This window comes from Ascidiella aspersa, chromosome 2 (genome assembly GCF_963924565.1).
Source record: "Ascidiella aspersa chromosome 2, kaAscAspe10.2, whole genome shotgun sequence".
NCBI classification, from domain to species: domain Eukaryota; kingdom Metazoa; phylum Chordata; class Ascidiacea; order Phlebobranchia; family Ascidiidae; genus Ascidiella; species Ascidiella aspersa.
Window position 1 is genome coordinate 3,551,645 of NC_139448.1, and position 26,879 is coordinate 3,578,523.

The following is a 26,879-nucleotide window of genomic DNA, read 5'->3' on the forward strand; positions in this document are numbered from 1 at the left end:
TGTAGATCTCCTTCTCTATGAAGTTGTGCATACGGATGAATGCAGCAGGCAACGGTGCCATTGTTGATCAGTTTGACTGATTTCGGTTAACCCTCCCGGTGTAGTATGACATATATGCTGTTATCGTCGGTTACTGTACGTCGTCTGTAGGACAAGATTGAAGTTGTACACACGCTTGTGTATGAACGTTTCAAGCGCAACAGAGTCAGAAGCTAAAGCGCAGATTTGCGTACTGCTACGTTCAATTTGCGCCCGGCGTCGATTCCTGGAGGCCTAAACGCGCGCAAGTGAAACGCGAGAGCGCCTTCTCGCGTTCGCTTATGACGTAACAGTAGCCCGGGGCTGTGCCGGAGTCATTTTTTCTCTCGCCGGCCCGGGCCTTCTTTATAAAGGCGCGCCAGGCTTGATTAAAGCGTACACAGCGTTGGTGAGCTGTGCGTGCGGCTGTTATGGTAGCAGCAGGGTCAGATATGCAGAAGCAAATGCCAAGTCGTTAAATGCGAGATCGTGCTTTGGCTATTTTAATTTCTCGGGTGTGAATAGCGCATCAGTTTAAAGTTTATCTTAATTGTAAGATGGTGTCTCTTGATATTTCCATCTGAAACGTTTGCGTAGGTTAAAGGCACTGTTATGCAGTCAAACTTTACAGTTTATTCTTCATTTTAGTTTAATGCAATTTGCGAAGGCTTTACATTTATAAAATATATAGGATATCGAGTGCTGCCTGGTTTATTGTTTGGGATTTAATCAAATGCTAGCTTGTAATTTGATACAGTTGTAAAGTTTGCCCTGTGAGGCGGCTTTTATTTTCATGTTTCTGCACGAATAAATATATTTTTTCATGTGTAAATATATGTATATATTTGCTAACCTTTTTCAGATTCTGAACAACGACGTAGTTGTCCTTCTCTTAGGCAACTCTAGATTTTTATTATTTATTTTTCGGGCCAAGAAACAAAGAAGCCGGTCTTCTCCCAATAAAACAACAGCCTTGGCCGCTTAAACAACGAGATTATAATATCGAGTTGCATCTTAACAACAACCTGAAAGATCTAAGAGAAAAAAGCGGAATTACGTTCTAAAGAAGAAACCAAAAGAAGCGGAAGTTCGTTTTAAACCTCAGTTTCCGGACCTCTGCGAAATTACCGCTTCCGTACTGCCGCGAAACATCGCTTACCGTACCGCGGCGAAACGCACGATGACCGAGATGCGATTTTCTCTGTGCGCAACAATCCTCTGCTTGGCGGCTTTTGGAGCAGGTGGGTACCGCAGAAAGCCCGCAATTTCTGGCGGCTTATTTTCGCCGCTGCCGCCGGGCTTACCGCCGCAAACGACTGCCACGAAAATCGCCGGTTTTGGCGCGATCAGATTACGGCGAAAGGGAATTAGCTCTTAATCCATCGGCGCTCGTGTAACTGGGCTCATTGTGCGGGTTAAACGCCCAGCAGATTTCGAGTCATCTTCTCGAGGATTGAAAGCGATTTCTTAAGTTCTTGAAGCGCTTAGGATTCCGCAGCCGATTGCAAACGTCACAATAGGCGACGCGGCGTTCGTGGCGCGATTATCGCCGCGACCGCGTCACAAGCGTTTGGCGGAAAACGCGCGATCTCGAGAGAGTGGCAAAAAAATTCCAGCTCGAAGCGCGATTAAGAGTGCCTTAATGCAGACTGAGCATCTGCCATAAAGCGTTCACCGTCGGCGTCGCTTCTTGATTCTCGAAACTTACTTCGTTGCTCGACTTCGAATCACGATGATAGCGCTCGCGAAATTACACGTTTCAGCGCCGCGCCAGACACGAAGAGACGCTTTTCAAAATGCTGAAGGCGGTGCGCGAATTTCGCGTGCGGCTCAATTTTACCTTATTTTGGTCCTGTAACAATACAACGCAACACATTTTCTGTTTTTTACAGGTATTTTTCACATTTAATTGGGAAATGAGATACGCTTTGGAATGCTCAAGGCGGTCCGCGAATTCGTCTGAAACGCTATTCCTTATAGATTTTCAGGCGATTTAAATTTCATTCCGGACATGTGAAAATCCCATGAAAACACACTTCTCTGTGTTTTAGTGAATTTTATTCTCTAGATTTTTTTAGTGAATTTTATTCTCTAAGATTTTTTTAGTGAATTTTTAAGTATAATTTATTTTGGACAAATTTCGATTCCAAGGCAAATCCTTTATTTTCTGTTCAAACTTCTGATTAAGTCTGTTCCTTCTCGGGCGTGTCGCCAATCGTGACGTATGTCGATGGCCTTAATGACGACATAGTGCATCCGTTTGTTTGCAATAGTTGGCCACGTCGATTTATTTTCACAACAGCAAGCCTTGACTAATTGCACGGGACGAAGCAATTCTAAACCCGGGTGACCGGAGGCTGTGCTGGGTTAAAAATTTTGAAGCAGATTGATTAGTTTTTGTGTTTTTTTGGCCTCGCATCTTGTTTCGCTTATGTCAGTTTTAAAATCTGAATAGTGCTTGGTTTAAGGGTGATGTTGAAATACGGTTAAAATTTAAAAAACGACCGCAGTGTCCAAATTTATTTAAATCCAAATTTGTTTTCAAAGTTTCGGTGAAGATTGCCTTATTTAGGTAAATCTGAAAACTTTAAACTTAAAAATGGTTAATTTAGGCATATAAGTTTAAAACCGAATTTTTAAACTGTAATAAAACTTTAAAGAACTATATTTTTGGTAAATTCGAACTTCGAGCAATTTACTTTTAGCCGGAATTCAAATCCCGAATTCCCGCCGAGATATTTTCAGATCGAGCGCCATGCCTTCCGCAATCCCACGTTCGTGTATTACCGCGTCACGTTGTCCATCCGGTTGGGCAGCGGCCAACTTTTGACCTGATGTACATTTGTCTGATTCCTTCCCCCTAACCTTTACGTTTCTACGAAAAAAACGGATTAAAAACGTGTTTTTTTTTCTGTAAAACTCCAACAGTGGATTTATTTTAAGCCGGACGTGTTTTTTGTTACACCAGTGATTACCAGTTTTTAGGTTTTCATTTTTTAAAAGGGTAAACAATTTGGTTCGAATAAGATAATCTGCCTGAATTCGAATGGTGAAAAACAAACGATTCTGATTAATTACTTATAGTTAAATCGAGGTTAGTTTACAAGTAAAGGTTCGGCAAACAGTTTTGGCTTTATTTTTAATTTAAAGGTAAACGACCATAATTTAGGTTTTTTTAAACGGTTGACAAAATGCTACCTACTTCTTTATGAGCTTTGTTATCAATTCTACGTCTAACTATAACATCAACTGTCATAAAAATCAAACCAAAAATTAAAATCCGAAAAAATTAAGTGTAAACACTGATAAAACCAAACTGATATCCAGGCAAGCAAAATTATTTTTCTATTTTTTGTAAAATAAAATAAAAAACAGGCGTACATCATTAAAGAGTTTCAAGCTTTTCACATCGTCGCGACCCCGAAGGTTAAGTCGCTGTAGCGAAACGAGCGAAACAGCGAATTTAAGTCTCGCCCATAGAGAGAACAAACAAACAACACCCGGAGCCGGTGGTTTTAAGTTGAAGCCATCAGATTGCAGATCGTCTTTTTTGATAGTCATCTCGCGGCTGCAAACATAGCTCCAGGCGCCCTGAGATGCATTTAGCGGCACCGACGTTATTATCCCTTCCGCAGGACTTGAAATACAAGTGCTGGTTATGAAGGCGTTTTGCACAAGTTCGACATTGGCGCTTGAATATTGCATTCTTTCTCGCATTAGGCTTCGGTTGTTTTGACCAAGTTTTGAAGATTGGCTTTAAAAACTGGCAGGTCGACATTTTTGTAGATGAACTGAGGTTTTTTGAGTAATTGCGCAGCGAATTAGAAGTTCTTTAGAGCGACTTGCAATTGTTTTTCGGAAAACCTGTTTTAAATCCTTTTATAATGAACTTTAATAACTTTCCAATGAAAATGCTGAAGCCATATACACATATCGAATTAGGGCTTTAGTATTTTTTTTTAAATTACTAAAAAGCGTGTATTGTGTTCCAATTTTTATGATTTTGTTTGCGATTTAAGTATTTGTAAATGAAAGTTTTACTTTTACTGCCATAAAATGTATCTATTTCGGTTTGTTTTTTTAAAGCAAAAAAATAAAACCCTATAGAAATCGAATTTATATCTATCGCTTGTACAACAAACATCTAAATTTTCCTGAATTAAAATTAAAAACGTATTTTTGTTTTTGTTTTTTTTTTTTGTTTTTTTGTCGATACAAACACCGACAACCCTCGCAAAGTTAACATTTCCGAATTAAACAAAAATAAAAAACATATCATTTTTTTCTGCAGCAAACGGCAGGTCGCTAGTGGGCGACCGTGATCGACTTCAGCAAGTGATCCAAAACATCAGCGCCGACTTACAAGCCTTCATCATTAAACCAGGCTCACTCTCGAGACAAATGGCAAACTGGGAGCTAAGAAAAAACTCCTTACCCACTAGGGGAAATACCCTGGCCCCTCAGGGTTCTCCGGGGCCCGAGTCGACCGACCAACCCGAGATGCCCCCCCTGCCCGATAACCCCCCATTGGACCCGTCTGAAGTGGACTCGGAAACCGATCTTACAGGGTAAGTTTTTTGATAGCACTAATGTAGACTATGTAATTTGGAAATGGACGTATTTGTCTACTTACAAATAGACGAATCCGGTGGTACTATATAAAGACACATTACATTGAATTGTTCAATTACAGTACAACCTGATTGCACTATGTATGTATGGACCTGTAATGTAGCTGAAAAATAACTTTTGTACCGTAAGTCGTTAACAGACAGTCGATTAATTAAAAGGGTGTCTCTTTATAGAAACTTAAACCATTGGCAGAAGGTTTCTGCTTGTCGATCACTGTCCCGCTGACCCGTATATAAACAATAAAAGTTTAAAAACCCGGGTAAAACCAGGATTAGACTAATCGGGTTTTTAGACTTTGAGTTTCATTGTTAGTCGATCAATTGAGTTCGAACCTTACTGCAGGCTAGTTGTTTTTTTAGCCTGGCTTGCATGAATATTCGTAATATATTGACTGATTCAGTTAGATTGTTGAAGATTTACGGTGTACTATGACATGCAATCCATTATATCGTTGATCAAAAAACGACTTTAAATAGACTTGATCACAGTTGTTGTACACGTATGTGTGTGAAAAACTTTACAGGGTACAACGTTAAAATTGGTAGAAAAGTGAGCAAACTGCCTTGGGAAAAAACTTAACGCCAAGATGAAGTCTATCAGACGACATTAATCGTATATGGCTTTGAAGCTAAATCGTGCGGTGCCAAAATAACTCGGGATTTTTTTTGGCTGCACAAAAGCGTGCTCGGTTAATCTTCCATCGCGCTATCTTTAGGCTAGAAAAGAGCCGATTTTTACATGGCACCGGCTCAAAGACGACTTAGCTCGTAATGCGATTTGGCTTTTTGAAACAAAAGGAAAGTTGCAAAACAAAACGCGGCGTCTCGTTACGAAACCTGTCAAGCGCGGCTCAATGTTTGTCTCGAGTTCGTGAATTGACTAGTTGAGAGAAATAATCGCGAGAATTTAATCGGATTTTCATGCAAAAAACCTCGACCCGTCGAAATTCTCATAACCCCGGTGCAAAGACGCTATCGTTTTTTCGGTTCTTTATAAATCGAAATTCACAATTTTAAGAGCGTTTTTTTCGGTTTCGGCTTTAGGGCAGCTGTTCTCGTGAATTTTGTTTCTTGTCTTTCGCTTTTTTTGCGAAATTACCTCGTTTGTGGAAATTGATTTCAACTCTGATAATTATAATTCCAAGAATGGCGGAGAAATATTTATTTTTTTCCAGTTGAATAACATGGTTAAAAATTTACCAATATTATTACCTAAAATCGCAAAAAAATGTTTGCTGAATCTTCATAATCATAAAATATATGAGAACTGGAATTTGGTAAAACATGTTGCATTGGCGGGCTGTAGATTACCCACCTCTTTCAGAGAAGTTAGACGTATACCCACTCTACTCTACCATTCGTGTCTTTTGTTGAGTGCAAACCAACCACAAAACTCTACTTGTTCCTCCTTTTCTTCCCAGAGCCATCACTGACTTCCGTGAAGAAGAGAAGAAGGTGAAATCTGTCATAGACGTGATGGAGACTCCTCCGGGAACAGATCCCAACTACTACGAGGAGGTCCTCCGGAAGAAAAGCCTCCGGGAGTCTATGGGGACCTTCACGACCATCTCCGGGATTAACCACCGTAAGTTGTGGAGGAAAAAAGCTTTCGGTTAAACTTTTCACGTAGTTTTTAAATTCCAATCCAGTTTTATCAAGTTCAGAACTGGTTTTAATATAAAAATGCATTCGTCCTTTTAAGAAAACATTGATTCATTTTTTTTTCATTAAAGTATTTCTAAATATGAAAGTTGCTTGAATTTTTTCAACTTTTAGTTCGCTACCTTTTATCGTTTGACTAAACCAACTAAGTATAGCAAAGTAAATATTAATTAATATTTTATGACAATGTTAGTTTCCTGACAAAAGCAACTGAAAAAGTCCGAACAAACCTTGCAATTAATAAAATCATAAAAGGCGAACGCTTCCTGTCATGGTTTCCATTAAAACATTTGGAATTCGACGGAATTTAGTTTCGTTGTCCTTTTGCGTCGCAGTTTTTTAGAACTCCGGTCTTCGATCATTCAGCTGCCAGTGATTAGGCTCTGGCGAGTAATTAAGACCGAAAATGGCGTCCAAATTCGTGTAATTATATCGCCGTTTTGGTCGGGCGTGTCCGTACAATGTCTGTTTCGCTTCTGGTCGAAGGCTCTGTTGAAAGGGTCTTTAAATATGGGGGAAGGCCTGTTCGAAGAACCTTAATGCTAACTAATTGCCAGTGGCGTGCTGTTCTGCTTAGCCGACATGGAACAGATGGTTTGTCGCTCTACCGAGTACCGCGTTTAAGTTTCGGGAAAGTGTGTCTTCTATACTGAAACTGACGCCGTAAACTCAGATAAACCGCATTACTAAGTATTTCGCAGCAATATTTGTTTGTAGAAACGTCTAGTTATGGCTGTATGTCTAGCTCAATTTTTTTGACGTTTTGGTGCATTTTTTCTCACTAAATCCTTGCTGTTTTTGTGACTTTCAGATGTCAACCTCACCGGAGTTGTCGAAGGAGATATTAGGGTGCTTAACAGGAGGGTAAGTAACTTTTTCTTGTTTAGTCGGATTTGTAAAACTATATTATCTGAATATTTAGAGCATGATGGTTGGAAACTGCAGTTGGCCCTAGAATGAACACCAAAGCCCAAACAGAAGTAGGAAGCATTTTGAACGTTTCAGGTTGTTGTTAGACATAGAATGACTATCAATACTTATACAGAAGTGTAGGTAGCATTTAGCGAACAGCATAAATAAATACTTTATCCAACTACAACCTGCCACCGTTATCTTCACAAAATGCGCCCAATTCCTGCTTGGGCTTTCATACTCATTCTACGTAAATCTAAGCCTTATCCTAGTTGACTGACAACGCCCCTTAAAGGATTCCAAGAATGCACGTTGCTAATTACACGGTTTAACTAGGGTTTGTTTATACTGGGAAAGCTTTTGCGTTATCATCCTACCACTATATTACCACTAATGGTTGCTAATTACCCATTAGCACTCCACTTAAAAGCTTATAAGCTCTGCTAATGACTGACTAATACTTTTTGGTCCTGGTCGCGACAAAGAAAAATACCCGCTTTCAAAGAAACCATATATATTAGATTAAATACTCGGGAAAAGGCTTGTTTTATGGTAATAAGGCCAAAACCAGTATTACCACGTACCTGAGTCCTCTTATGAAGCCCATTTTTCGTGCGGCGCTTTTCAGAATTCCAATGATTACGTCAAACTCTGTTGTGACGTCAATTTTATCGTCTTTGACGTCATCGCGCTTGACATGCGCTCATAAAATCGCGCCAAGAGCTCCTGACGTTTTAGGCCGATCGGGTTCGCAGCTGATTAGAACGTCAGGAGTGCCGGGTGCAGTTAATCTCCAGAAAAACGCTGATATTTTTGCAGAAATTGGCTACTGTTGTCTTAAAATAAAGGTGCTTAAAAATCCTTGTTCAAAGCAATTTATATCAGTAACAGAATTTCAGTAAATAACCTTTTCTTTTTTAATTCGAGTTTAAAACATTTCGAAAAAGATTCTCTCATATACATTTCTGGTCGTTAGCGCATTTTTACCCATTTTAGTGTTTTGAATAAAGTTGGCCTAAAACCAACGGTTTATTCACTGATCGACTATTTCCATGCGGCGGCTGCATTTTTGCAGCTCGATTAAATTTGCTGGATTCCTGCCGAACACCGGATGCCGATTATTTCTTGGCCTCGTTCCTTACGTTTCGTGAAATGCGAGCAAAGCGCCAGAGTGTTTTTCCGCACGCAAGTCTCCCTGTCTGTCCATCCCCCTGATTTTTACCATGCAAGGCCTTAACCTCATATCTTGGCTCAAATTTTATTTTAACTTTACCAATCTGGCTCAATGTTTGGTCGTGACATCACTAGTTTGCCTCAACTGTAGTATGACGTCACTCATTTCGCTTAAACTGCACAATGACGTCACTTATTGGCTCGAAAGTGTTATTATAACATCACACTACAACTAAAAAGGATAAATATAGCATTTAATAAAGAACAGCAAAACTTGACTTTAATGCTGGAAACTTCCACTATCATCTGTTTTTTTACGTTGAAATAGTTTTAATATTGTTACTTTTTCTCAGAACCGAAACGCAGCGAGCAGTGACAAATGGCCCAAGTCATTCCGTGGCAGATACCGAGGCTTGGTGCCGATTCCATACAAGATCTCGTCAAGATACAGTGAGTTTGCATAGTTTGTAACACTGTAACATCGAAAAATAGAGCAGTCCTTCAAAATTGGGGCTAAAAAAAATATCTGAAGTACTGTGTTTGTGTAAAAATGATAAATATTACCAGGCACTAAAATCAAGTGGCACTGTTGACAAATTGCATTTAATTATTTAAGTGTCACTTGATTTCAGTTTTTAAATATGTCTAATACAGCTATCAACCAAGATCATTACTATTAGGCGTAAGATTTCTCCGCTAAAATGTAGAGTAAACTTATACAAACAAATACATTTTGGACTGAAAATTTGCGCTGTAACGCCACAGCTCTGTACAGTTTCGCCTATTTTTAGGTCTTAATTACTAAAAGTACTTCAAAAACGTCTGTTAATTGAGTTTTGTTTCTTCTGCAGACCGCACACAGCTTGACGTCATCAAGAGCGCCATGCAGATTTACGCAAACCACACTTGCATAAGATTCGTGCCAAGGTCATCGGAGATCTCGTACATTGCAATCAAGGACGGCAAAGGGTAAGAGAATAATAAAAAAATAATTTTTGTGTTTTTCTCAATGTTTTGCTGTGGAAATTTTTGAAGTACATTTGCGCTTTTTTTTTAATTTATTTTTCCTAAAAATATTTTCTTAAAAACCTGTTCCAGTAATTCTTATTTTGTCAAACAAGATAATTTCTTCTCTTACTAAAGTAAATTTTTCTCACGGAACACTTAAAACATTGAAAATATCATTTTAAGGATTATATTTTAAAGGCTTTATTGGTAAATGTTCTAGGAATTGGTTGAACACATTTTAACGAAATGTCATACTGACTTGGTAATCTTGCGTTTTCATCAATGTCTGTTGTTCGTACAATGACAGTTCCTTTCCTAACATCGCTAGTATTTTTGTGAATGGAATGCCTTTTTACTAACTGAGCCGGGGCATTCCGAAATGCCAGTCAGTTCCTAAACTTCCTAAAGGCTGCTTATTTTTAGTTTCGCTGGTCACGATTTTCGCGCCACCAAGGCAAAATGTTCGCAGATTTTTAACTTTTTCTTGGTTTTGTCGATTTTATAGTTACCCCCAAAATAGAAAAAATGGTATTTAGTATTTTTTTTGAAGTGTCTTTAACAGCGCCGATTATATTGGTGTAATTAAAAAAATAAGATACAAAAAAATTTAAGAATTGACAAAACTTTGTAAAAAATGACAAAACCTTATAAAAAGTTAAAAAAGTAACAAGATTGTACAAACTCAAAAAGTGACAAAAATTTGCACAAAAATAAAAAAAGTGACCAACAATTGAAAAAACTCACTCAAACGTATATTAAACTTAAAAAAGTTGACAAAAAACAACATTCTTCACTAACCCCGTCTTAAATTCCAGGTGCTGGGCTTACGTGGGCAAGACAGGCCTCTCCGAACAGACGGTGTCCCTGGGAATCCCCGGGTGCGTGGCCAAGGGCATCGCGGCCCACGAACTCATGCACGTGGTCGGATTCCAACACGAACACTCAAGAAGCGACCGAGACCAACACGTCAAGATCGTGTCTCACAATATTCAGAAAGGTGAGATTGTGCTTTAAGAAACATCTTCATAGACCAATATGTCTAAATCGTATCTCACAACATTCAGAAAGGTTAAATTGTAGCTTTGTTGTGTTTTAAGGATTTTTTCTCGTTATTTTGACCACTATTTCGCTTTTTTCTTGTAATTCTGACATAAACAAAAGCCGTAGCTTAGCTTCAAATTGTGGACTAGATGAAACACGAAAGGACCTCGTAAGAAACACGAAAGTCCATACAGAAGTATGTATCATTTTAAACGTTTTAAATAATTTTTTCTTGATTTTCAACGTAAAAGAAAGGACTTAAGCGCTGTTATATCCACAACAAACAATTTTACTCTTCTAAGTCGCAAAACGTTTACTTTCGAGAATAATGATTGGAGTTCGTAGTTAGATAAAAAGGGATATATTTACTCATCACCATCGGTTGTTATGAGCCTTGATATTCCTCAAACGTTTACAATGCTGCCTGCTTTTTATCTTATAAAACAAACATTTGAAAGTGAGTGAAAATGTTTGATAAAAGCTATTTTAAGTCTGTTTGGAAACTCTTTCATATCAAAGCACTTAAAACGCTGCTTCGTGTCAACAAGATACTCTACTTGTCTGGATAAAACCCTCTAGCTGTTTATCCAATGAGAATAACAGTACAAGTTTTAGCCGATATATCACCACGACCAGTCACGAAATACGCGCCGAGGCAATTATCCCAGTTTCGTTCATGGCACGACCTTCTCCAAAGTTTGTTTTAATTGCTTTTTTGCGACGCCCAAAGCCGTTTTCCCCAAACAGAAAACTTGCGGTTTAGGTGAAGTTTTGCGCGCTTAGCATTCTTGTACGGCTTATTGAGTAGATGTATGGATCCTTTTTTATGCCTTGTTTGTCTCAACTTGACCAAATTGCGTTATATTTTAAGAAATGCCTTTTTTTGTGCAGATTTAATAATTTTACACCTCCCACCCCTCAAAAAAACAAATAATAAAAAATTTCTGAAAAAAGTGAAAAAAATTAGGCAAGAAACCTGTCCGAAATAGAGTTACCAACAAAAATACTTTTAAACTAACAAAAACTAATTAAAAACCATTTTGCGGCTGGAAACAAGGTTAAAAAAGACTAGATAACTTGGAAAGTACGCATAGTGCTTTAAGAGAATACAAACTGCTTATTAATTGTGGTTCACGCTTAAAAAGCCCTTCCTTGTATTTCAGATATGTCGCTTAACTTTGCCCGCTACAACGACACTACAAACCTTGTAATATACGATTACAACAGTGTGATGCATTACGGAAGAACCGCCTTCTCAAAGGAGCCATACCTACCCACAATTCAGGTAAGTTGAAAATGTTTACTCCAAAATAGGGCTATTTATTATAAGTATAAATATGTTTAATATAAATCGAAATGGTGATCATGCGACACCAGAAGACCCTTTTTGCCCACTCGAAAAAACTCTATGTTAATGCTTTAATAGAATTAAGCTTAACAGAAGAGGTTTAAACTTTCGATGGAATCTTACCTTTGCTTTATGCTTTTTAAAGAAAATAAGTCCTTAATACAACTTCAAATTTGTTTACTTAAAAGTGTTATTATATGTTGCCTAATTTAAGCGATATTTTATGGACGTTATAGTATGCGCATGTCAAAAAAAAATAATTGCGACTTGTATAACATGTAATCCCAAAATTCAGCGCCCTAAACAGCCAAAACGTCGGCACACACAAGTGACATATGTATACGTGTAAATGCGCTTCCGGCTAAGTCTAACGTGTTATTGCATGCGCGCTGCTCAACTGGCTTATCAAGCCTGCAATCTTTACCGAATCCTGCAGCAGTAGCAGTAGGTGTAGGTTTTTTGAGGTCCTTGCGTGCCAGAGCTGTAAAAACACGTTGCATTTTGCCCCTTGGCACCCCGCGCTACAGATTAACACGCTGCTGGGGATTTGAAGTGTTAGACCAAATGTTCCGGTCATGTCCGACACCGCATTATTGCTGCCAGCATTGCAACGACTTAAATGACCTTTGAACACACTTATTGCGATCTGTTATCTGTCTTTTTTGATAGGACTGAACATCAACAGTGTTTCTATGTTCAACTTTGTTAGGTTATACTGTGCTTCGTAGGGCTAGATCTCAGTTATTAACACACATATGTGTGAATGTTTCGTTATTCTCTGTATGGCGTTTTAGTTCAAATCCGATTTTACAAGTTTTCCTTTCAGAATTTTTAATGTTTTTTTTTTTCAGTTTGCTCCAAAACGTAAAGTTTTTTTTCATTTTTGGCTTTATTTTTAATTTATTTATTTTAAGCGTATTTTTTACAATTGTTTTTTAATATATTTCAGGTCGTTCCCAAACGCAAGCCAGAACCGATCATTGGCCAGCGAGAACGCATGAGTCCTTACGACATTGAAGAGATCAAATACCTTTACAACTGCGGTGAGTATTGCTGCTGTTTTGGTTGAAAATCTGCCCGACAAAAGAATTGTCCTTTTGGTTGTGACGTAACACCAGGAAAATTCAACTTGTTAAAAACTGTTGTACACAGGGTTTGGCATGAGTTACTTTTGATAATTAAATTTAACGTATAATTCAGATAAGGACTTGAGAAGTTCGTAACAAAGGGAAATTCACGCTAAAATATATGCAAAAAAAGGGGGGAGTGGCAAAGTGAAATAATTCAAAAGAAAAAAAAAGAAAAGCATGTTGAAATGGCCAAATGTTGAAACAATACCAAAACATGGTTTACAAATATTTTTAATAAAATGCTGAATATTAAAAAAGCACAAAATACGCAAAAACACATTGTTTTTTAAAAGCTAACCACGTATTAGGGCGTCCATGTAAAATAGACCTCAACCAGTTTCACTACATTCTGTTGAAGGGGGCAGAGTAATATGTGGTCTGCTGTGGCGATCGCCCTACATCATTTAGATAAGATCTCGAGCGCGAGCCTAATGCCGCTATAATGAGACCGGTTTGGCAACAAGTTTCTCCCTAGCTATAAGCATATCGCGTGTCCGTGAATGAGTAAAGATGTTTTGCGCCGAGATTCCTGCCAGACTGAATCACCCGTTTTGCCAGCGGCCCTGTTTTTTGGGCACCACCAGCTCTTTGCGGTGTAAACTTCGGTAAAGGTACGCGACAGGTTCAATTTGTGTGTTGAGATTGTAATATAACCCAAAAGTTTATAAATAAAAAAAAAATAATGGGAAATTATTTTTATATTGTCGAAAACCGTAACTATCGAAAGCCACCGATGTTCAAAAAAGTAAAAATCAGTAAAATGGGCGTGTACATTTTTTTTGTATTTTTGTCTGAAAAGAAAATTGCTCATTAAAAATGTCAAATTATTGTTCATATCAAAAAGTTAAAATATGTAAAAGAACATCAAATGAGCCAATTAACTAACAAAAAAATTCCAAAAAAAATTTTGAAAAAGTTTTCCCCTTTCCCCTTATAAAAACGTGTATTTATGTGTATTGCTCGAAATAAAAATGTTTTTTTTCTCAATTTTTAACATTTTTTTTTCAGCTGCCGGCACTTACAAGCGTTGCGGTCAAGACTTCGTAAACCGACAAAGCGGTTCCTTCAGCAGCCCCGGCTACCCCTCAAACTATCCGCTAGAGGCGCACTGCACGTGGAACATCACGGCGAGGCGCGGCAGATATGTAAAGGTCACCTTCAGCGGAATCGATATAAAAGGTAGCAATCAGAAGTGTTGTTAAAAACTTGGTTCTTCAGCTAAATCGTTGTTGTTTCTGATGCGATGCTTTAGTTGGGCCAGTCAGTAATCCGAAGGTTCATGGTTCGAATCCTGCCTGGTGCAAGAATTTAGAAATGCGTTAAATTGTGGTATTTTTTAAGTTTTTTTGGGATAGTATCACCAATGTCACTAAATAGTATTTTCTTCCGTTTCCTAAACGTCCAGGAAAAATTAAATGAAACCTGTACATTTAGTCCATCGAATCGTAACTATTCCTTATAAAAATAACTTTGTCATAATAAAATCAAATCATATGTTCGAAAACGCAGGAATCAGTTATAACTTCACAAAGTCGCCAAAAAACACTTTTACGTTACTCTGCAAATATTTTACTCTTATTTTCCATCCTTAGACTCTCCTCTCTGCCAAAACGACGCAATCCTAGTCCACGATGGAGTCAACGCAGCATCCCCATCACTGAAGACCATCTGTGGGACACAGAGCAAGGATGTAACAGTCACTAGCAGCGGAAGAAACCTCTTCATTATCTTCTCTTCTGATGCAAGGAGGGACTCCAACAAGGGATTCAGAGCAATTTTCACCGAAGGTGAGTTTGAGTTTGTGGGTTTTAACGAGATGTTCCTTGCTCGAGATTCGAACACGAAACCTCAGTAACTTGTGGCGCAGTCTTTAATTTAAGAAAAGATTTATAACACTGTAGTTTGAATGAAATAAACTGCATTTCAATGTAAATTGAACGGTTGTATTTACACAAACGGTTTCGGAATTAAAATATTCAACCACAGTTTTTCAATGTCACTTTTTCTTTAATAAACTGGCAAATTTTTAGCACTGAGATAAAAACTTCTAACTCGCCCCCTTTTGCTTTTAAAGTTTTCAAAACTTTTTTTTTTTAAGTTTCAAAATCCCCCCCCCCCCTAAAAAAACTTAAAATTACAATTTTCATCCTCAAATAACCCCCATTTTCACCCCCAGTGAAGAGTCCAGGTCCCGCCCCCGGTGTTGTGGCGATGCCCACCCTCCCCCCAATCACACGAACAACCAACAGCTTCAGGTGCAACTTCGAGCAGGGGTTCTGTGGGATGAGGCAAGACACGTTGGACGAGATTGACTGGATTCGTTACCAGGGTTCAACACCAAGTCGGTACACCGGACCCAACGGAGACCACACTACTAACAAAGGGACAGGTAATAATAGTCAATTTAGCTTTTTGGGAGACATTTAAAAAAAAAGTAGAAACGGTGTTAAAAATGAATGAAGATTTATTTAAACTTCACAAAATGATACCTACTTCTGTATGGGTTGCTATTCTCACTACAACCTCAAATCATTATGCTCTATTATGCAGTGGGGGCGGGAAATAGCGGATTCGATTTTTTTAGCTTTTTGTAGACAGTTATTTCAATTTTTTTTTCGGAAAAGGTTAAAGTTACTAATTTAGTGTCGCAAATTGAGCACAAGTTTAGCGGCGGTTGTTTCGTCGGTTTGTAAACAACGAATGAACGTGAATAAGGCATAAATGTGAAAAAAATCGGCAACCTTTCGTTTGCACAAGTCAATATTGTCGCATTTCTTGTCAGTTTTCAACTGTTCAAAGACAAATAAAACAATTGGGCAAATATTCATAAAAAATAGCAAAACATCTAATTTGTTATTAATTGAAAACCTGTGTGCGACCTTCGCTAATCGACACCGCTTCGGCAGGCTATTACATTTACATCGAGGCGTCAAAACCGACCAGGTCGGGCGACAACGCCATCGTGCGGACGCCGTGGATGCGTGGAACAACCACTAGGTGCATCTCATTCGCTTACAGCATGAACGGAAGGCTTATGGGAAGTCTCAGACTGTACGCCTTCGAAAAACGGTTGGTACTTGTGTGATTTGACCTAGGATATAAGGCTAAATAAATAAAATTGTTTTGCACTTTATTAAAAGATAAATTACAGCATTTTTTTTCGTTACAAACAAGCACTGAAATATTAAAAAAAAACAGTTGAACCAAGAAATAAATTTTACATGAACAACAATATCCTAAAATGTGTAGAACTTCATTAATTCACATGGTTGAATTTTAATTATTACCTATTCTCATATTTGAATATAGTATGTATTCATAGCTTAATTCAAGTTTATTCATCAAAATACAATTTCTAATGAAATTTTCTTTGCTCAGAGTCTCAAGTTCTTACGGCCACGAGGTTCTTCTGTGGGAGAGGATTGGCGACCAGGGAAAGACATGGCACACTGCTGACGTCAACTATAGACCGAAGAACTCAGTGCAGGTATTTTCACTTGGGCTTTTATCGTCCTATTGACAGAAACATTACCGAAAGAGTTATGGTTATTTGATTCAAAAATGGATTAGTTTGGTTCAGCTAGGCCATTAAATTTCACCAAATTAGAAATTACAAACACAACATTCGTAAATAACTTCCACAAAGGTTAAAATGTTCCAAAACAACGTTATTAAAATTCTTTAGTGTATTTCCATTTAACTGTAAACTTAAGAAAAACATTGTAGTTTTGGGTTTTCAAGTATTCCGAAAATTCTTTCAGTTTAAAAACGCCAACTTTTTTTTATTAAATCGTTATTCAAAGTAAAACATTTTTCCTTGTAATAATGAGCCTTTCTGTTGCCATTTCCTGAATTATCTTTTTCACCTTTATCCAAATTAAAACACTTCGCCACTTATTCCCAACAGTCGGTGCAGTTCTACTGGGAGGTCTACGTCAACTTCTACCAGTCTGACGTAGCACTCGATGACGTCATCATCTCCGGCGCCGGTTCCTGCTCGGCCACGACGGTCCCCAACGTCATCAGTTGGACCACCAACACTGAGGTTTCGACCAGACCGATGGCCACCACAAAACAACCATCAACAACCAAATCGACCACCACCAAAGCACCAACGACCACCAGTAAACCAGCAACTACCACAACAACTGCACCAGCACAATTTAAAGGTAAGCGTCGCCAAATAAAACACGCGTATTTGCTTTTCAAAAGATTTTTTTTTAATTTTGAAAGAAAAAAATATATTCCGGTTACAGTTATAATTCATTAGGCCTTGTTGCAATCTAAAAATCAAGACCAACTTAAACTCTAAACAAATAAATGGCGGAGATATTACAAAGAAAACCAAAATATCTATCGCCCTCGGTAGTGGCAATAGTGCTACAATTCAAAAGTTTGTTATCTTAAAACTGAAGCTTTTTGTGCAATGTAATTAAAACGGGATTTTACTAGTTCTTTTACCCCTTTCTGTATACGCTTTGATATTCATTTCACTTCTAACTACAACCTCCAGTCATTATCTTAAGATTTTTTAAAATGCTTTTTTATGTAAAAAAGCCAGGTTCCTTCAGTACAAATTTTAAAATTAAATATTTGGTAAAATTTTATGTAACTTAAACCTATATTTTATTATTTTTCAACCTTTTTTCGTGTTAGCCCGAGTTGAATTGAGGCTAAAGTTTGTCCATTTTAAACTTATAGTGTTTTTATTTTACCTTCGCAGAACTGAACTGTACTTTCGACTCTGGGATGTGCGGTTGGCTCCAATCCACAACCGACGACTTCAACTGGCTCCCCAAGTCTGGGAAAACCCCCAGTTATTCGACCGGCCCCAGCGGGGACCACACATCCGGATCAGGTAAAATATCAGGAAGGCTAAACTTGTCACAGAAATAGCATAACTTATCTTGTACCTTGTTGCTGGAAAAAACATCATGATAACACATCACGTGTTATTAGTGATTAATCTGATTATATAAGAACATATAGAAGCCCGATTGGTCATATTGCTCTGCGGCTAATTTTCAAAAAACATACCACCTTTATATTTTTACCTTCATTTTTGGAATATTTTATGGAATAAATTATTTTTAAGGCAGCCTTACTTTTCCCCACTTCGGAATACGATTCATTTTTATTTGATAATAATTAATAATATTAGAAGTTTAGTGGAGATTACTATATAGCTCAACAACTGTTGTTAATAATCCGGCTAAAGCATCAAAACATTTTGGCAAGGCTTACAGGAAAAAGCTGTTAAAAAAATTAAAGTGAGATGGTAGATAATATCAGAGTATAAACTATTTTATTACAAATTTCATTCTTGAAATAAACTTTAGTCGTGGGGTAAAGTGGTTGATATATATTAAAAAACATGTTATCCTAATTTCAACGTTGGCACATTAACGGAGAATTGGCATTTCATTTAACTGGAGCAGGATTTCTTATTTCGCGAACAAAAAAACTGTCACGACCACCTAGGATTTCCATAATTTTGGCAGCCAACACGTTACCTTTGCACGTGTGGGCCAGATTGCTTCATCCAGAATACCTTAGGCTCTTTTCCAAATCAGCAAATCACGCGTTGGCCATTACTGGAAAGAATAAACTGCCAGTGTGACGCACTTGGGAGGCATGAGGACAGGAATGCGGCAGGATTTTGATCGTATTCGGCGTATATTTGGCATTTCAACACCTTGCATGCAAATTTGTGCGGGAATCGTTGAAATCGCGTGACGACTTCTGTAATACTCGTCCCTAATGATACCTAAGCAAAAATAAATGACGGTAGTTTTTTGGTTGAAATCGGTTGTTTTTAGCCAATAGTTTGCGATAAGTTTTTATAGTGGACTAAAATGTTTGTATACATTGCTATCCAAGCATTTGCAGTGCATTTTTTTCAAGTTTTCATTTCGATCTGAAATTAGGTGGCATTTCTTAACGACAAGTTGTGTTAAAATTTTGACAAGCGAAGCACAAACGAATTTTCTACTGTTACCACTTAATTTTTGTCAACTTTTAAGGGTTTGGGCGAATTTTACTAAGTTCTCATAACTCGGGGAGTACTTGGTGGGGAAAAAGATTGCAGAACCCAGGGTTAAAGTAGTTAGGTTTCAACGAAATAGGTTCTGCTAAATTGTGGGCCCATGGTAACATGATTATTTGATTTTTTCTTGTTGCAGGCAAGTATCTCTACATTGAAGCTTCATCTCCACGAAAGAACGGGGACCTTGCCCGGCTTGTGTCACCCCTGCTCACCCCTAACACCCACTGCGTTCACCTCTGGTACCACATGTACGGACGGCAAACCGGCACCCTTAAGGTGGGTGAAAAAGGGGGTTTAGAAAAGTCGCAAAGTCGTGATTATGATTGCCTTTTTTTCGGATTTTTTTTCGGGCATTCTGTACAGACAGTGTTTTTTTTTTTTGTTTGATATATAACAAAGTGTAGGTTTTTTTTGTGTGTAATTGTACAAAATTGGTTTGAGCCCGGCATTTTGCGATTTTAATAAAATAAAAAAAACTTTGGTATTATGCACAAATCTGTAATGTACAACTTGAAAATGAATCTCTAAACCAAAAACGCCCGAGCAGATCGACATCATCTTGATAAAAAGACGTGACGTTTTGATAAAAATCTCACTATCATCTACGTTTGTTTGTGACAAATCACTAATTAACTGAAGGTGATACAAGTTCGTATCGGTAAGTCTTAATCAAGATGATGTCGATCTACTCGACCTTTTCGAATTTGCAATTTATTTTATCAAGCTAAATTAGCGAGCCGTGCGCATAGTCTAAATAAATCACTAAATTCGCTAGAAAAATCGCGTTCCTAAACTATACACAGCTCGCAAATTGCAACAAAAGTCCCTCCAAAGCTGCTATTACATAATCACAGAGAGGCCCTTCTTCCCACAATGGGACTTCGAAAAAAAAATTGGCCAAACGAGAGTTCACGCCCCTTTGGATGAATGGCAAGACTGCATGCAAATGCAAAAGGCTCGTGACAGCAGCTACCTTGGCCTTAGCGAGTTAAATGCTTGTCACGATTCGGTAATGATGATTACAAAGCTGAGACGATCGTTGGTTCAATTGCTTTCCAACACGTTTGACCTCCGCTTTGTATGCCAAGGTGCAGGTGAGGTCATCGCGGTATTTGGCATGTCCGATGACGTCAGATCGGAGCCGATATCCAACACCAACTTAAATTAAAGTGCACTGCTCTAGGTGATTTACTTGACCAGCTATTTTTCCCCATTCCAAAAATTTTTTATACCTTGATTGACCCAGGCATATTGACTACAAGAGCAAATGAAATATAAAAGCGCTTTATGTCTTTTAATATATTCCAATATTGGTCCAAACAACCCTAAACCACCAAAATTTTGGCTGTTACAAAAGCAGTGACGTAACAGCCTCCAAAATGCCGCTTACCCCCCAGTTCACCCCTAATTTTTTTAAATAAACCCCCTTTGCTTTTTCCAGGTCCTCCAATCGGTCGACAACGTTGTCAGCACTCTTCTAGTTAAGTCGGGTGATCAAGGCGACCAGTGGCATTACGTAACTGCTGACGTCAGCATGATCGGTGACGTCAAGAAGTCGAGGCGCATGCTCGATCGCGAGCAAGAGGTGCGTAACAATGCTTCGATTGTTAACAATTAATACAATACCTTCGTAAAAAAAAATGTTAAAAAAAATGGCTTGTAAAAAGTAAAATATATTCTTCGCAAACCAAAACAGTGATGAATAAGTACATTTGTTTTACAATCCTTATAAAAAAGATTTATTCAATTATAGCACTTTACACTTATCTTACAAATCCCCTGTTGATGTGTCATCCTAAATGGCGTCATTGCAATCGGTCAGAAATAAAGTTTGTAATTTTGCCGGCAATACGATAATATTGTGCGCGCCTAATTTATATTAATCAGCAACGCCCAAAAAAAATAGTTGAAGGTAGACTATAATGGCTTAAATGAACCCGAAATGCAAGTTAAAGCATCGTAAATAAAGTTGTAGGCTCCTATAGACCCTTAACGAGCTTATTTTGTCGATTTACAGGAATACGGGGTTCTTGCTGGCAGGAAAGGCGCAAGGGAAAACGAAGAACCAATTGAGGTAATAAAAGTTGAACACTTTTCTCTACTTATGAAAAAAATAAAAATAAAAGTTGAACACTTCTCCCAAGTTGAACACGGTAATAAAAGTTAAACACTTCTCTCCACTTAAAACTTTTCACACATACGTATATTAATAAACTGGAAACAGCCACTTTGGAAGTCGAACCAACGATAACCTAACCGTATCAATATTGGAGGCAGCCCGGTATTCTCAAGCACTTAACAAGCATCCTTGACTCTGCGATTTGCTTCCGAGTGCAATTTAACGTTAATTAGCGCTTTAAAGCAATGGTAGTTAACGTTCCTTGATGGAGCCAAGGTGGTCCATAAATCGCAGGGACGCTAATTGACTTCCGACCGTTTTAAGCAATTAGCTGAGAGCCTTTCTTTGAGTAAAACTTCTTTTTTGCGTTTTCAGAATGCTGATTCGGCCGAGAGCAATTCGAAACCTTCAATTTCACACGGTAAGGTATTCTGAGTTTTTAATGCTTTCACGTGTTGGGTTTAACACATCCTCTTTTCTCGCTACGTAAGGATAAGATTATTTTCCGGTAAAAAAAAACATAATTTTATTTGTGCGCTGTTAAACAAAATGTTCTGCCTTTTCTGATTTTTTTTAACAATTCATAAAATATTTCAAAAACGTCCACAGTAGCATCAAACTTGACGAAGAGTGAAACAAATAATTTTTTGACAATTTCCAGAAATAGTCTTAACTTCTAAAACCCGAATTTAAAGACAAAAAGCACCTGTTCAAACTACTACTAAAAATATCAAAGCCCTTAATGAAGTTGGTAGCATTTTGAACGTTTCGAAAACCAACTTAAAAAATGAATACAGAGATATTCAAAACGTTCAATATGCTACCAACTTCTGTATGGGCATTGACATTCATTCTACGTCTAACTACAACCTCCAGCCATTATGCTCTTACTTAATTTCGCAATCGTTTTTCAGACTCTGGAATCTTCAACGACCCTCTCTACTCGAACGGTTTCGCTTTCCAAAGCGTACGAGTTTTAATCGAGGGTTCAATATCGGAAGGTTATGCTGGTGACATCGGAATTGACGACCTCGCAATTACAGACGGACCCTGCAGTAAGTAGAGCGATTATACATATGCGAACTGGGTCTGGTATCTAACAGTCAGACTTGCCACAAAGTCTTCTTTTTAAATCATTTTTAACAGTTTATGTCCTCAAATTGATTTACGTGTTGAAAAGTCTTTGAAAAACCTAAACGTTTTTCAAAAGTCTTTCAACAACCCTAAGTATATGTGCCTTCTCACTATGTTACAAATGAATACAGTGATATTCGAAACGTTCAAAATGCTTCCTACTTCTTTATGGGATTTGATATTATTACTACGTTAACTACAACCTCCAGCCTTTATCTTATTAATTAACTTTCGCAAAAGGCTACCTACTTATATATGGGCTAGGACATTCTTTCTAAATCATAATTAAAATTGCCCTTCAATCTGAAAGCATATATAACCACTATTATCGGATCTTTCATTTACCACACCCATCCAAATCCCCCCATTTTCATTGTTTAACAAACATTTTTTCCGTCCTTTTAACAGACAAAGCTCCCAAAGTCACTCAAGCGAAGCCGAAACTCCTCACAGAGCTGACGTGCACCTTCGAGCAGCCAAGCGGAATGTGCGGAATCACTCAAGCGAAACAGAGCGACGATTTTGATTGGACGAGCCACAGCGGGGCAACCCCTAGTTCGGGAACTGGCCCGAAAGTAGATCACACTTTGGTAAGTTGAACAAGATTGCAAAAATATCAACTTAAAAGTTTAAAAATAAAAGTTTAAATAATTTTCTACTCAAATTTTGTCGAGATCTTTGGAGAATAAAATCACCAGTTGAATGCCAAAAATTGTAATTTGATTTAAATTTTTTGAGGACGAATGATATTTCTTTCTAATTTCGCGAAAGATTTTGCTAATTGGAAGAAAAACAATTAATTATCTTCAAAACAAACTGAAATAATTTTTTTCCCTGGTCGATTTCACCCAATTGCTGAATTCCAATCGCCCCCATTTCTTACCCAGGGTCGTGAGAGTGGGGTTTACATGTACATCGAGACCTCTGGCCCCGACCGCCTAATGGGCCAAACCGCCGATCTTTTAACTCCCAAGTTTGCGGCCGGATCTTACTGCGTCCGATTTTTCGTCCACATGCAAGGCTCGGGAATGGGAGCTATGCTGGTGAGTTGAAAAGTATTGTTGCTAGTGTTTTCATTCAAAAAACAATATTTTTTTATTTGTGTAAACAGACGCTTTAAAATTAACTACCGAAAATCTGACTTAGAAGAAATAAAAATTGCCCCCCAAAAAACAACATAAAATAGCTCGTTCTGTTTTTAAGTTTAGCTTTTTTTTAAACCTTTTTTTCTTTATTCCTAATTTATTTGCTAAAAAATATATTGGTCTTCGTGGTAAAAACAAGATTTATCTGGAAATATATCTTGTGAAAAACGCCTATTCGATACAACGTACTTAATCTCATAAAATAATCTTGTTTGTTTTTACAGGTTTTCTCTAAACAAGAGGTCACCGGCAAATCGTCGAGCAAGACTTCGAAGGAGTGGAGCTACAGCGGGGACAAGGGAATAAACTGGTTTGAGGGGAAGTTCGACTTTACAGCTGAGAGCCAGGCGAGATCCGTTCAGTTCATCTTCCAGGGTCAAGTTGGACCCACGTTCACAAGTGACGTTGCTCTCGATGATATTTCTATCACTAGAGGTTCGTGCAGCGGGAAAACTAAGCCACAGAAAGTTACAACTACAACAACAAAGGCTCCGACAACAACCACAAAAGCTACGACAACAACAACCACAAAAGCTCCTACTACTACAACAACAACTACGAAAGCCCCTACTACGACAACTACAACAACAATGGCTCCGACAACAACCACAACAACAAAGGCTCCTACTACGACTACGACAACAACAAAAGCACCTACAACAACAACTACAACCACAAAAGCACCTACAACTACAACTACAACCACAAAAGCACCTACAACTACTACAACTACAACAACAAAGGCTCCTACAACAACCACAAAAGCTCCTACAACTACGACAACAACCACAAAAGCTCCTACAACTACAACAACAACCACAAAAGCTCCTACAACCACAACTACAACCACAAAGGCCCCAACAACAACCAGAAAAGCTACAACAACAAAAGCTACAACGACTCCCAGCCTGCTAGCCAAGTTGCTCCATCCGACCAGTTTCGCTTGCAACTTTGACGCGCGAAACATGTGCGGTATGACGCAATTGACTGATGATGTGTTCAACTGGCTGGCGCAAAGAGGGAGAACCCCAAGTGGGGCGACCGGACCCCGATCGGACCACACCAGCGGTAAGACTTATTCTAAAACTAGATGCTGAATTATAGAGATGACACAACTATTTTTTTACGGATTTACATGTTTCCTGGTAAAACTTGTACAAGGCCCTCTCAGAATATAATATAATTTCACATTGAAATTGTTTAGGAACAGTTTTAGTACTTTTTGCTTTAAATCCGAAATTGATATAAAAGTATTTCAATGCGGCGCTTAAAACCTGCTGCATTTATGGCGTTTATTGCAGCATTGAACAAAACATATGTCAGAGGAAAATTTCGATTTGTTGAAAGTATTGAAGTACCTATTCAACCATTCTTTTCACAAATCTGTACACAAAAGCGCCCTCATTTTTGTTATCCTTTTAATTGGCCGAAAATGGCTAAAAACATGCTCGGAAAAAACTGCATAAAAAACTATTTTAAAAAACATTTTAAAAATCATTTAAAAAAACCCACTGCATAAAAAATCATTTAGACATACATAACTAAACACCTTTTGATCTTTCAACAGGTCGCGGTACGTACATGTATATTGAGGCGAGCAGTCCTCGAGGATACGGTGACAAGGCAAAACTTCAGTCGCCCAAGCTCTCTGTCAGCCAACCAAAACGTTGTGTAACCTTCTGGTATCACATGTCTGGCCAGGGCATGGGTTCCTTGGAGGTTGTAGCCCAGTATGTCCCGGCTACTGCTAGCAGGTAAGCAAGGATTTTTTTTATAGTCGTTTTTTTTGAAAATTTCGTACAGTTGCGAATGTTTTACTCTGTGTCTTGCACGAATTTTTTTTTTAATTTTTAAGTACAATCTTGAACACAACAAAAATAATTATATTATAAAAAAGTCCCACAAATAAATAGAACAGTAAAAAAAATCTTAGTAAAAAACAGGAAACACCAAAAAAAAAACTAATATAACAACATTTGTGCAAAAATGTTTTTTTGCCACATTACCCCAATATTCATTATTAAACAATTATTTTAGGTTCGATGCTTGTAAACAGGAATTTTTTTATTGTACGGTAAACTGCACGACCCTGTACTTTGTATTTCAACACATTAGCCTAAAAAACACCTTTAATTGTTAATTAGAAGCGGCAATCTCAGTCTGTGAAACACGCAAATGACAACGCCCTCACATTAATTCCAGATCATGGTCCGACCTGTAATAATCATTCCTCTAATTGGGAACTTCGGGCTCAAAATTACCGGGAACCTGACCATTCCCTGGAACAGTGACGTCACTTGCTCACGAAAAAACGTCTAATTGTCGTTAACCTTTGCTTAATTTTACTTTTAGCTCCCACAAATCGGCTCGCGTTGTGATGAAGGAGAATATTTTCACGGCTCGCGATAATCAAGGGCCGACCTGGAAGAAAGCTCGCTTTGAAGTCGATCAGAATTTGTACCTGGGCGATTCGGTTTCCCTCCTGTTTGTGGGGACTAGGGGACGATCTTTCCAAAGCGATATTGCGATCGACGATGTCTGTACGTCGGAAGGACCTTGTGGTAAGAGTTGGTTTGAAGAGCTGCTATTCTTTAAATATGGTTTTATTCAATGTAATAAGAGGACTTGTTATCTATGGGGTGCTTAAAAATCACAATAATGAGTTGTATGGCTTTAAAAAGAAATTAAAAAATGCATTAAAAAATTTCTTTTAAAAACATCTTTTCTTTTCAATTAAATTTGGATGATTTAAACAAAAATGATTTTTTATGTTATTTTCGTGTTATGCGAAATAAATTATAACAACTCGGCTTTTACCTTGTTTAAAAATAACAAAACAACACTTTATTTAAAAAAGTCATAAAATTGACAAATTTATTTATTTTTTGCAGACAAGAAAAATCGCTGTAGCGAAAACGGCGTTCTGAGCCCACCTCCGGCGCTTCCCCGTGTCACAGTGACGTCACGACCCAAACCAGTGACGACGACCACGAAAAGACCGACTACGACCACCCCCAAAATGACCACGACCACCACGACGACCACAAGAAGACCCGCAACTACGACCGCTGCAGTTCGACATGACCCCAACTTGGGAGTTGGAATGCCACGTAAGTCATTGGATGAAAACCTTTGAAATTAGAAAAATGGGATTATGAAGTTTAAGGTTTCTTGCTCTTGTTGCTTGGATATGTGGATGAAATACTTAAAAAATCGTAAACGTTTTAAATATAAAGGTTTTATCAAAAAACATATAAGGTTTTATCAGTGATATAGTATTACTGGTTTTATACAGTAATTCTTTTTATTTTGTTAAACACATGGGTAAAACAGGCTTCGTGAAACCAGAAACAAAAACACAAAATAACTTTTGCAGCAATCTTACACGTGCAATAACGAAAAAAAAATGGTGCTTAAGAACCTAATTTATTATGCTTAAAACAAAACGTTATTTTTTTTCATACCTCTGAATTTTTCATATAAAAATTCCTTTATTTAAAAGCAGTGTGGAA

The 26,879-nt window shown here is 37.9% G+C and overlaps 1 protein-coding gene across 1 annotated transcript in view; it reads left to right on the plus strand.

The window, feature by feature from the left end:
- Positions 1-944: 944 nt before the first annotated feature.
- LOC146163169 (MAM and LDL-receptor class A domain-containing protein 1-like) overlaps positions 945-26,879 on the plus strand; it is a 29,373-nt gene continuing 3,438 nt past the window's right edge. The window contains exons 1-27 of the mRNA XM_083382944.1: positions 945-1,259; positions 4,310-4,586; positions 6,071-6,234; positions 7,123-7,175; positions 8,750-8,846; positions 9,248-9,365; positions 10,220-10,401; positions 11,609-11,730; positions 12,743-12,836; positions 13,932-14,102; positions 14,516-14,710; positions 15,100-15,312; positions 15,830-15,992; positions 16,302-16,410; positions 16,831-17,092; positions 17,647-17,781; positions 19,106-19,245; positions 20,411-20,554; positions 20,987-21,043; positions 21,464-21,509; positions 22,003-22,143; positions 22,631-22,812; positions 23,110-23,265; positions 23,592-24,435; positions 24,935-25,121; positions 25,720-25,928; positions 26,259-26,477. Coding sequence (XP_083239070.1) covers positions 1,199-1,259; positions 4,310-4,586; positions 6,071-6,234; positions 7,123-7,175; positions 8,750-8,846; positions 9,248-9,365; positions 10,220-10,401; positions 11,609-11,730; positions 12,743-12,836; positions 13,932-14,102; positions 14,516-14,710; positions 15,100-15,312; positions 15,830-15,992; positions 16,302-16,410; positions 16,831-17,092; positions 17,647-17,781; positions 19,106-19,245; positions 20,411-20,554; positions 20,987-21,043; positions 21,464-21,509; positions 22,003-22,143; positions 22,631-22,812; positions 23,110-23,265; positions 23,592-24,435; positions 24,935-25,121; positions 25,720-25,928; positions 26,259-26,477 — 4,741 coding nt within the window. The 5' untranslated portion in view covers positions 945-1,198. The remainder of the gene's footprint in view (positions 1,260-4,309; positions 4,587-6,070; positions 6,235-7,122; positions 7,176-8,749; positions 8,847-9,247; positions 9,366-10,219; positions 10,402-11,608; positions 11,731-12,742; positions 12,837-13,931; positions 14,103-14,515; positions 14,711-15,099; positions 15,313-15,829; positions 15,993-16,301; positions 16,411-16,830; positions 17,093-17,646; positions 17,782-19,105; positions 19,246-20,410; positions 20,555-20,986; positions 21,044-21,463; positions 21,510-22,002; positions 22,144-22,630; positions 22,813-23,109; positions 23,266-23,591; positions 24,436-24,934; positions 25,122-25,719; positions 25,929-26,258; positions 26,478-26,879) is intronic.